This window comes from Hyperolius riggenbachi, chromosome 3 (genome assembly GCF_040937935.1).
Source record: "Hyperolius riggenbachi isolate aHypRig1 chromosome 3, aHypRig1.pri, whole genome shotgun sequence".
In the NCBI taxonomy this organism is placed as follows: domain Eukaryota; kingdom Metazoa; phylum Chordata; class Amphibia; order Anura; family Hyperoliidae; genus Hyperolius; species Hyperolius riggenbachi.
In genome coordinates this window covers 64,132,129-64,144,427 of record NC_090648.1, presented here as the reverse complement: position 1 = coordinate 64,144,427, position 12,299 = coordinate 64,132,129, and the positions used below count along the sequence as shown (strand labels likewise).

The window sequence follows — 12,299 nt, the reverse complement described above, 5'->3', positions numbered from 1 at the left end:
GACTCTATTTAGTCCAGCGCTGTTCTATTTGGCTTAAAGAGAACCCGAGGTGGTTTCTAATAATCCTAATAGCACACAGAGGCTGGGTCTGCATATAATGCCCAGCCTCTGTTGCTATTCTGATCCCCCCTAGGCCCCCCCTGCGCTCTGCTGTCCCCCATAAATCACACAGCCGTGCTAGCGACACGCAGTGTGTTGCAGCTGGCTGTTTACCTTTGGAAGTGTCAGTCCCGCCGCTCCCCCGCCTCCTCCATAGTGCCGCTCCCCGCCTGCCTCCCTTCCCTCCAATCAGCAGGGAGGGAAGGGACGCGGGCCGGGACCAGTCCTTCTCATTGCCATGTTTGTTATTATGTGATGTGTAATGTGCCTTTTAGGCGTTATTGTGCATATACAATATATAACACATGTTAGTGCATTGTCATGTTTGTTGTATTATGTGATGTGTAATGTGCCTTTTAGGCGTTATTGTGCATATACAGTATATAACACATGTTAGTGCATTGTCATGTTTGTTGTATTATGTGATGTGTAATGTGCATTTTAGGCGTTACTGTGCATATACAGTATATAACACATGTTAGTGCTTTGCCATGTTTGTTGTATTATGTGATGTGTAATGTGCATTTTAGGCGTTATTGATATGTACAGTATATAACACACGTTAGTACAGGCACTGACTGCCCCTCACTTGTCTGGTTTCAGATCACGATGAACAATTCCATAGTTATGGAGGTACTCCAGAGCCAGGACCGTCTCAGCGAAGTACAAGCGTGCCAGTTCCAGCGGGAGAGCCCCGATGTGCTTCAGAAGAGTAGCGCAATCGCCTCCTGTCGGGATAGGACACAGTATCAGTGGAGAGTCCACACACATGCACTGACCATAAATATTGATTTACATGGACAGATCCCTTTCAGTTTGACCACACTATTCAGTGCTAGATGTTTGAATATACATTAAGGCAAAACAAATCCCACCGAGAAGTTTTGCCTCATAGCAGCAAAAAATAAATATTTCATGGCTTTGTAACCAAGAGAACCTCTCCGCCCCTCACTGTAGCCAAATGCAGCACAAATGATCAACCCACAGTGAGAGATGGCTACAGAGCGTTTTAGGGTACATTCATCTATACTGTGTACCCTAACTTTTTCTATTGCATTGATTCTTATTCACTTCTAAAGCAAGAGTGTCTCTGATATTTTTTATGCATTTTCTTTTATGTTTGTAGTTCATTAGAATCCATCTCAGGCCTTGCTTCTGTGATTGCCTTGGGGGTGGGGTCAGAATCTTTAAAGAGGAACTGTGAGGATTGAACTTCATCCCAATCAGTAGATGATACCCACTTTTCCCGTGAGAAATCTTTACCTGTTCTTGAACATGTCATCAGGGGAGTCTGTGTGGCTGATATTGTGGTGAAACCCCTCCCACAGTGTGATGTCAGGACCTAAGTCCTGACATCACAGTGTGGGAGCCTTGTTGCATTGTGGGAAATAAGGTCTGATTCCAACTGCCAAGCAACCAGTATCTCCCTGTGAGCATATATATATATATATATATATATACATATATCTATAAACAAAACCTTTTAGCCTATCGCGATGTTAGTGGGTGTGGTTATAAATAATGGCAGTTGGTGCTGTTTAGTTTTTCTCTTGTCTGCCAGTAGTAAAGATGATGACCTGCAGGCTTATTAAAGATCAAAGAATATGAACAAATTATATGGCGAATATCATCCATTTCTTGATCCCTGTTCTATTTTTTAACTTCTCAATTTGCAATATATTGATTTATTTTTTTCACCTTTTCGCTAAAGTCCCTCTTAGAGTGCTGTGTAAGCGTGTTGTAGAAGTTGAGGAACATTCAGGGCCAGTTCAAATCAAAACATGTCAACTGCGCCTGTGTCATAGCTGAATGAAGTGTGCTATACTGCCTTCAGGGCCTGAAAGTACAGTATATTGGTGTTCACAAAGGCAGGTGGGGTATATGATGCTGTAGAAACTGAGGCTCTGCCCAAACCCCACCAACACTGGAGCTGATGCAGCAGGAAGATACATTACAGAGAAACCGTAACCAAGAATTTAACTTCATCCCAATCAGTAGCTGATACCCCCTTTCCCATGGGAAATCTATTCTTTTTCACAAACGGATCATCAGGGGGCTCTGTATGGCTGATATGTGTTGAAACCCCTCCCACAGGGTGATGTTAGGACCATGGTCCTGACATCACACTGTGGGAGCCTTGTTGCATCGTGGGAAATAACAGCTGTTGCCAGCTGCCAAAAAAGCAAGCAGCATCTCCTTCCGCTGACATCGCCTGCCAGCAGTAAAAATGTCACCATGTGATAAATGTCAGAATGTAAATCAGGGAGAGGAAAGATTTTACAATGGGCAAACACTGACTAAATCATTTATACATACATTATTACATTACATTATTTTCACTGGAGTTCCTCTTTAAAGAGGAACTGTCGCAAAAATCTTAAAATTTAAAACACATACAAATAAGAAGTACATTTCTCCCAGAGTAAAATGAGCCATAAATTACTTTTCTCGTATGTTGCTGTTACTTACAGAAAGTAGGAGAAATCTGACATTACCGACAGATTTTGGACTAGCCCATCTTTTCATAAGGGGGTTCTCAGGGTTTTCTTTATTTTTAAAAGCACTTAGTGAATGGCAGTTGCTCCGTCCAACCGCCAAAATAGTGTGCAGTGAGCAGGGAGGCTGGCCAGAATCTTGTATTAATAATTTTCAGAGAATGTATTTTATAAAGAATAAAGGCCATGCTGAGAATCCCCCATGAAGAGATGGACGAGCCCAAATCCTGTCAGAAATGTCAGATTTCTACTACCTACTGCAAGTGACAGCAACATAGGAGAAAAGTAATTTATGGCTCATTTTACTCTGGAAGAAATGTACTTCTTATTTGTATGTGTTTTACATTTTACATTTTTTGCGACAGTTCCTCTTTAAAATACCACTATTTTAGCTCAAGTAGATAAAAGCCTTATTTGTAAATAACAAATCTGAAATCAGTGGGCTATTTAGCAGTGCCTGAACTTTTAATCCTGCAGTACCACTTTAAAGAGGAACTGTAGTGAAATAACACAGCAACCAAGCAGCTGGGGGTGACCCAAAACCACAAGGAGAGTATAGGGGACTAAAAGAGACCAAAAAGCCCTCCTACTAAAAAACAATGCTTAGGTTGGTTTGCATTGCTTTTTAGTAGGATGGCTTTTTAGTCTCTTTTAGTCTCCTACACTTTCCTAGTGGTTTGGGTCACCCTGAGCTGCTTGGTTACTGTGTTGTCCTGGTCCAAGCCCCTATTCCATACAGCCATATCAATCCCTGCCATGCACTGAGGACCAAAAGATCAGGCTGTCTGCTTGTGGGGTTGATGAGCTCTGTAAAATTCAAAGCTATAGGCTTGCTATACACCACCGGTTCCCGATGTAAGCCTGGATTTCAGGGGCATAAAGAGATAATTTGCATATTCAGTAGCTGTGCATTGTGGGTAACCACAGATGTTCACTTAAAGCTGAATTATTGTAAATTCCTTCTGTTTTAAGAAGGCAAGCCAACCTAAGTAGTGAAAATAATGTAATGAATAAAATTGCTTTTTTTGTTTTTTAATATTCATTTATAAATGATTTAGTTTGCCCATTGTAACATTTTTCCTTTCCCTGATTTACATTCTGAAATGTATAAGAGGCAGTGACATTTAGTCTTGCCAGGTGATCTCTGTGCATAGAACACTTAGTAAATGACCATTCCTCAGAGGGAGATATGGCTTGCTTGGTAGTTGGAAACAACCATTATTTCCCACAATGCAACAAGGTTACACAGTAAACTGTCAGGGCCTTGTTCATGACATCACACTGTGGGAGGGGTTCCACCACAATATCAGCCGTACAGACCTTCCTGATGATCTATTCGAGAAAAGAAAGAAAATTCTCATGGAAAGGAGGTATCAGCTACTGATTGCTATGAAGTTCAATCCTGGGTTAAAGTTTCTCATAATGTGATCCCAAGGTGAGAGTGATATGAATGCTGCTATATTTGTTTCCTTTTAAACAATACTAGTTGCCTGGCAGACCTGCTGATCTATTTGGCTGGTGTAGTGTCTGAATCACACCAGAAACAAGCATGCAGCTAATCTTGTCAGATCTGACAATAATGTCAGAAACACCTGATCTGCTGCATGCTTGTTCAGGGTCTATGGCTAAATTATTAGGCTGCATTTCCACTTGTGTGGTGCAAATCGCCGCGGTAAAACTTCGCATGCGGATGCGAATTTCGCATACGGGTATATGCAAATTTTCATGCGAATTCGCATGGATGACGATGTATCCGAATTTAACTATGGCAGTGCTGGTGTGCTTTTCCATTGTTTCTAGAAAATTCGCATACCCAAACCTCATGCGAATTTCCTATTAAATACATTGTATGCGATTTGCATAGCGGTATGCGGTATGCAAATTCTGATGGCTCTGCCATGCGAATTTTTTCTGCACAGAAAAACGCAAAGGAATCCTGACAAGTGGAAACAGTCCCATTCACTTGTATTGCTATGCGAATTTGCATGCGAAAAACGCATGCGAATTCGCGATAGTGGAAATGAGCCTTAAGAGGCATCAGCAGGACTGCCAGGTAACTGGTATAGCTTAAAAGGAAATAAATATGGCAGCTTCCATATCCCTCTCACCTTGGCTTCACTTTTAGCATTATTTTTTTTTTCAGATAAATGGCTATAATGTACATGTCATAATCCTCCATCTATTATGTCCCACCTTCTACATACTCCATGACCATACAGAGGTGGCGGCGGGTCTGGAAAGAGCAGAACATGCTGACCACGAATGGGTTCTGTGCAAAGGTCAGGATGTCTCTCTCTACGAAGGCCTGGTGGACCTGGTTCCTCAGCAGAAGGTTCTGCTTGTTGATCTTCTTCATGGCAAAGCGCTGGCGGGTCTCTCGATGTCGCACCAGATACACAGCTCTGTAGCAAAGAGAAGATAGACACCTTTATCTATGGCCTTTGGAATCAGGACCGCCAGTCCGAGATGTATTTTTGTTGAGAAGCTGCCCATATACAACAGACACATCACTATAACATCATTGAGCTGGCTGCAAGTTCATGTGAAGGGAACACACTACTAGCAGGGCTGCCCAAGCAGTACACATACACATACCTCCCAACTTTTTCAGATAAGAAAGAGGGACACCAACCCTGTCCTCAAGGCCCACCAACAGTGCAAGTTTTGTGGAAATCCACAGAGGTAGTTAATCAGCTCTGCTGAGACACTAATTACCTCACCTGTGCATGTTTGTGGTTTTCTACAAAACCTGTACTGTTGGTGGGCCTTGAGGACAGGGTTGGGGAACCCTGCGCTTAAACGACATCCGAGGTGAAAATAAACTGATGAGAAAAATAATTATATACTGTATGACTTTTTTTTAGCTATCACACAGTTTTATTTTATATTTAACTCTAGTTTTTAGGTTTTTACTGTTTTATTGTCTCTGCTCAAAGACACCTTCATTGAAGTATGTCAGAGCTCAAATCTATGATTTATTGATCTTTTTTTAATCGCATTTCTGCTTTCAAAAGCTATTTACTGACAGGAAAGTGTTCAGTGGCTGTAATTACTGATCAGTGAGGGTTATGCTATAGTCTGACCCAGTCCCGACCCAGACAGAAACTATCACTTGCATATCACTTGCATAACTCTTTCAGGCAGAGAAATAAAAAAAGGAACACAACCTTGTGTGCTTGGCACCATACTTACACATGTCTATCTCATCATGTCACATGCCACCTTGGTTGTCCTTTAAGACACGCCCCATCACACCTTTAACCACACCCTAATTTACCACACCCTTCGTCATGCATATTACAAAAGAATTCAGTAGGAAAAGATGTAGTTTTATCATTCAAACCACACTGGTCCTTTCTATCAACAATTAGGCATCAACAAAGCAGCCCCTAATGCCACATTAGGAAAGGGGGTGGTCAGGTCTGTTGTTTTTTTTTGGGGGGAGGGGGGGGGGGTCTGTCAGGGCGGGGCCCAAGATTCATTTTTCCCAGGGGCCTCATTGTAGCTACAACTGGCCCTGAAGGCAGTATAGCACACTACATGTTACGGTCCTACTGGTGCTTCCTCGGGTGTGCAATCTGAACCACACCAACACTTACATAGGTACAGACCACACCTGAAAGGTGTGTTAGTGACACAATCACAAGTTAAACCCCCACTGTCCATAAGGGCACTCAGCCAGCGGTGTGCTGCCATTTCTAAATTTTGTGATCATATAACAAACAGCACTCCTGTCACTCCTTCTCTGTGTCACCAAAAGTTATTTCTATTATTATCTGGGTTGCCACAGGAGAGATTCGCTCACTTCCTGTCAGGTTATCAGTAGTGATGAGCAGAAAAATCTCCTGACATGCAAATATCCACCGGGAATAAGAAATATGCTAGAAAATAGAAAGTTAAATTACGACATATACTCAGATATAAACCGATATTTAAATCAAATCTTGGTTTATATTTTGGTCAATGAGCAGCAGAATATCCATCTCCTTATGGTCCACAAACACTGGTGCCCCGCTGTAAAATGCAGTGTGCCCATCTGCCCATCGCTGGTCAATCTCCTCTGGTGCCCCTCCCCCATAATATGTAGTACCTCCCGCCAGTCCACAGTCATTGGTGCCCCTGAGTAATATGTACAGTGCTGCTGCCACGCCACAGCCTCTGGTGCCCCGTGATATGTAGAGAGCTCACCACTGGTTCACATACTCTGGTGCCCCCTGTAATATGCTCCACCTGCCAGTCCAGTCACTGGTGCCCCTGAGTAATATGTCTAGCTCAATGTCACATGTATTAGCCAATGTTCAGGGTACTCACCCATAGGCCCCATTACTGATCAGCTTAATATTTTCAAAGTCACTTTCCTCTGGAGGTCTTATAAGTTTGGAGGCTGCACCACCTTTCCCCTAAAAATAAAAAAGAATATATATAAAATGGTAATTCCAAGCCAAATCTACAGAGGAAGACTGAAATGTAACGAAATATGTTAAAGTCGTCTGAAACTCCAACATAACATTCAATAAAAATGTATTTTATTCCAACTGCTTTTTATTATGTATTCAAATCTTCTAATGAGCTGTTCTGAACTGTGTGTGCGCCTGAAGCAGACAGCTTCTCAGAAAGTGTTTTCAGTTGTTTACACACAAATGTATCAACATTGAAATGTAAACAAAGATTGTTATCTCCAGTCTGGGTGGGAATTTGAAGCTGAATAGCCTTTGCATAGCAGGACAAAGTGCTGTGTTTAACCATTTCAGTGATGTTCTGCTACAATATTTTTCTGGGATAGTAGCTTTAAAGTTGTAAGGAATCTTTTAGAGCAAAGTAGAAATGCTGACTTTCAGACCACTTTAAGAAAATAACAAGGAATCTGGAATTCACAAATGTTATTCTTAAAGCAAGGACAACTGTAGTGAGATTGATATGGAGGCTGCCATATTTATTTCCATTTAAACAATACCAGTTGCCTGGCAGAGCTGCTGATCTAGTTTGGCTGCAGTAGTGTCTGAATCCCACCAGAAATAAGTGCCAGCTTAGTAGCAAGGAGCCGTTCATACACAGATGGAAGCGCAAGTATGACCCGCACCTGATTAGTAGCATGGAGCCGTTAGTACACTTATAGCATGGTCGTGATAAAGTAGAGGGTCCCGGCAAGCAGTGCTGAAGCAAAGAAGGATCAGAGAAGCTTCTGGATCACACAAGTATGTAATTGTTTTTTTTTTCCGTTACAGGTTTGCTTTAAATGGAAAACAAATATGGCAACCTCTGTATCCTTCGCAACTGCAGGGTTCCTTTTTTCCAATTGAAGATTCGGGGCACAATATATTTGCATTAACATAAATTGTATGCTGGGATACATTACAAAATCAATTAGTGTAGAAAAAGACAAAGGGCTTGATTCATCAAGCTGCACTGCTAAAGCAGCACAGCTTAATGTTGTGTAGTGCGCGCTATCCACACCTTACAAAGCAGCGCTTGCTGCCATGTAAGGAGAGTGCCTTCCTTAGTTACGAGCATTGCTTCCTTAGCAATGCGCGTAACATTAACTGCGGGTGGCCCTGCTCCTATCACGATACTTCTCTCACGGCCACTACTGTGTTAATTTACATAACCATGTAGCGATACTTCACAGGAGCATGGCCACCCGCAGTTAATGTTACGTGCATTGCTAAGGAAGCAATGCTCGTAACTAAGGAAGGCACACTGCTTACATGGCAGTGAGCACTGCTATGTAAGGCGTGCATAGTGCGCACTACACAACATTTAGCAGCGCAGCTTGATGAACCGAGCCCAAAGTGACAAACCTATACAAAGCACTTTAGAAAAATAACATTGCATCAGAAAAATCCCAATTCTCTACAATATTGCCAACAATAATTTCTTGGTGTTATTTCAGAGTGTGCGAGGTCACAAGTATAGATGTGAGCGAACAGTTCGCCAGCAAATCTCTATGTGGCCATACTACTTCCGGGTCGCTATGACCCGTAGTAGTACGGCTGCGCTGGGCATGCGGTGCGTGTCTTTGATCGTCCGCCTGTTGCCGGGCACTCTCTGCGCATGAGCGTGACATCACTCATGACGTCACGCACATGCGCAGAAAGTGCCCGGCAACAGGCACGCGATCAAGGAAGCGCACCGCCGGCCCAGCGCAGCCGTACTACTACGGGTCATAGCGACCCGGAAGTAGTAAAGGGTGAGGGGTTCGCCGGCGAACGGTTCGGGAACCGTTCGCCGACATCTCTAGTCACAAGACACACATCCAGCATAACAATCACTAGATAATTTAGGGTTATTATGGTTATTGTTAATTTGAGGGAAGAAGTTATCTTTGCAATCATTTATCCCATAATATATGGAATTTAGAAGTATTTCCTCTGTGGGATTAAATTAGCTTTTTGAATGGAAGGTTTTGGCTTATTCTGCCTGTTCCACTACCCTACAGTATAGGGTCACTACACTACAGGGTCACTTAAAGCAGAGGTCAAAAACTGTGTTACTTAAATAAAAATACCATTTGAAGTGAAAAGTTGATAGTTGTCTGTGACCGTCTCACCTCTCCGGTGTCCTCGCTGTCCGGGGTGTGTGTCTCCACTGCCACTGGCTCCTCGGGGGCGGATACTACCTCTGTGCAGACACAAAAGCAGTCATCTGATTGGCTCTATATTGATTGCATTAACATACAGAATTCAACTTAAAGCAAATATAAAGTGAACCTGGAAAAAAAGAAACCTATGTAAAGGGAAGACTCTGGATCCCATAGAACCTTCCCGATCCACTCGCCGTGCTCTCGTTCCACTACTATCCACCCACAAAAGTCCACCCTTTCAGTAGTCCTCAGAAGGCTTTGTAAGAATTCACACGCTGAGTGCTTCCAAAGACGGGCACATCAGCACACCATATGCATGTGTGCGCAGGGGCGTAACCAGAAATCACTGGGCCCCCTGCAAAACTTTGGATGTGGCCCCCTCCCTCCTTGCTTTCTGCACAGGTAAATTGATAACCAATGTTATTCAATTGACATTGACTTGAATGTGTTTTTCTAATGCAGATAAAAACAGACAGCGGTGAAGCACTGCACGCATTTTCTCTATCAATTACATTAGCTTCTGTAATAAAACGGGCATCTTTTCACACATACAGACACCTGTGGTGTGCAGAAAACTCATATAGAAAACTGACAGACGATTGTGCTCCCAGCCTCAGCTTATTACACTCACTCTGTCCACCTCTGATGGAGCCGAACTGGCTCTGCAGACTTCTCCAGCATCACTACAGTACACAGCACTTGGGGAGGAGTAGAAAGGCTTGTAGAATAGTCCTGTACACAATACCCTGCTGAACATTGAATAGGGACTGTGTACAAATTTTTGTCTGCAAAACTTTGTATTTTTCCTTATCAGTGGCTGAGCAGATGCAGTTATTAGAACAATTGTGCAGAGAGCAGGAAGTTTTTTTCTCTCCATGCCCTTAGATGTCAGTCTCTAAGGATACAGAAACTTCTCCCCCTCATGGGGCCCGCTGTGGCTTCTGGGCCCCCCTGCGGATGCATCCCTTGCAGAGTCTATTGTTACGCCCCTGCTTGTGCGTGTGCAGTATGGATTCTCAGAGATGAGAGTACTCATACAGGCTCCATGAGGACTCCCAAAGGCATACTCGACCCGTTGGTCTAATCATTTTAATAGGGCAACACTGGGGGACCAAGGGCATGAAGAGAGGTCCAGGCTCTATGGGATCCAGATCTTTCCCTCTCCATAGGTAAGTACCTAACCTTCTTTTAGGTTTGCTTTAGTATCACTTTAAATAAACCACCATAAGCAGGGGTGTAGCTAAAGGTATATATGCCATTACACCCTAAAGGTCACATTGAGAAATGGTCATGGTCTGTACAATATTTCCTTGTCCTTTCTTGGGTGCAAAATGCTAAGTCTAGTTGGATTGTGTCAGCAGAGTGCTTTAGCCCCCCTTCCCCCTATTATTCTGGTCAAGTAGTAATTTAAAGGAGAACTTATAGAAACTTAAAGAGTCCTCATAATGCTAAATCTCAGACTATTCATTTTGCATGTTATAATACTTAAGATCTGTAATTTTGTACGTAAATTTGCAAATAAAGAACTTTCTCATGTCCACAGACTTCAGTGCATGTACACAAAAATGTGTTTTCTCACATGTAAAAATTTGTTGTCTTAGGCCCTTACTCAATTCACTTTTTTCTACCAAGTTTTCTCCTAGGAGATAAGTTTTCATCTTCTGTTTAAAATAACTTTTCAGCATTCTGCAAATGAAAATGTACCAAAAAAGTAGGTGAAAAAAGTACTGCCAAATTTATTCTGAGTATTTCTTGGTAGCTGGTGGCGTAAAATGCGTTTTATACATAAGGGGCCATATGCAATTCACTTTTTCACCGGAGTTTTCTCCTGGGTGATATTATTAAACTTGTCAATAAAATGCCTTTTAAGCGACCAGAAAGCAAGCAAATACTCAAATTAATTTTGATAGTACTTTTTTACCTACTGTTTGGTACTTTTTTAGTGGAAAAGTGCTGGAAAATTATTTTAAATCAAAGTGAAAAAATTATCTCCTAGGAGAAAACTCGGGTGAAAAAATGAATTGCATATGGCCCTTGGTGTGAAACTATCACCTAGGAAAAAACTTAGAAGAAAACATGAAATTAATACAGGCCCAAGACTTTAATGCATTTCTATGCTGTGCCCATAAAACACACCTCTTCCACCCGTCTGGCCAGCCCTATCCTGTTATCTACTCTCAGATCTCGCTGTAGTGAAGCGGCGCAGGTGCACATGTGCGAGATCTGAGAGGCAGAGAAGGAGGTAAATAGGATACAAGGGGCGGGTCAGACGGGTGAAAGAGGCGTGTTTTATGGGCACAACGCCATCTATTCTTCCACACCGCTCTGATAAACAGGGAGGCAGAGAGAGCTGACCAATGCACTTAGGGAGAGGGAGAGTTGACCAAGCCAACCAGTCAATCGCCTATATACTGTTATATACTGGGTACCACATATAGTACAGCACCAGTATCTGTTCATACATAGCATCAGTATGTGATGTTTTTTTAATTTGTATTTGGTGTGCGTTGGAAGAGGGGGGTAGTCTTATACGGCGAGTATATCCCAAACTCTATATTTCAACTGGAAAAGTTGGGGGTTCGTCTTATACGCCCAGTCATCTTATAATATACGGTACTCATAACAGTCATCACTGCTGCCTAGAGGACAAGCTGACCTGGGAAGGGGTCTCTGGTGAGGCCCAGCTGGCGCAAGATATATTGGGGGATGTCCTTCTTCAGATTCCCCTCCTTCACCTGATCTTCAGCCGCCTCCAGCAAGTGGTAAAACTCCTCCGGGTTGAACTCCTACAAAGACATTATAACATAACGCACCATCATCTATAGATTCACAGATTAGAATAATACTAGGGTGGCGTGGCTTTGTTAGAGAGGGTAATGAGATGCAAATCATTGCAGCTTGCAAGGAAAGCTCATGCAAATTGTATGCAGCCTGCAGGGACGTACCTAGAGCCTGGCAGGCCCATTGGCAAAAGTGAGTCGGCTGGGCCCTCTGCAACCAACCCCCAAGATCAAAACTTTGGCTGAGACCCCCCCCCCCCCATACACTCCATTTAGCAGAACACAACAGCGTCATGACATGCAGGGACCGGAGCTGCTAGGAGATACATGTACGATTCAGCTGAA

The 12,299-nt window shown here is 42.8% G+C and overlaps 1 protein-coding gene across 6 annotated transcripts in view; it reads right to left on the bottom strand.

Annotated features, from left to right (window-relative positions):
* MAST1 (microtubule associated serine/threonine kinase 1) overlaps positions 1–12,299 on the bottom strand; it is a 156,169-nt gene that overhangs the window by 42,444 nt on the left and 101,426 nt on the right. For 5 of the 6 annotated variants that reach the window (XM_068274227.1, XM_068274224.1, XM_068274230.1 and 2 more), the window contains 5 exons: positions 11,831–11,960; positions 9,100–9,212; positions 6,906–6,994; positions 4,788–4,996; positions 689–827 (listed from right to left, as the gene is read on the bottom strand). In XM_068274227.1, the coding sequence (XP_068130328.1) occupies positions 689–827; positions 4,788–4,996; positions 6,906–6,994; positions 9,100–9,212; positions 11,831–11,960 (680 nt within the window). The remainder of the gene's footprint in view (positions 1–688; positions 828–4,787; positions 4,997–6,905; positions 6,995–9,099; positions 9,213–11,830; positions 11,961–12,299) is intronic. The other variant, XM_068274225.1, reaches the window with a different exon arrangement.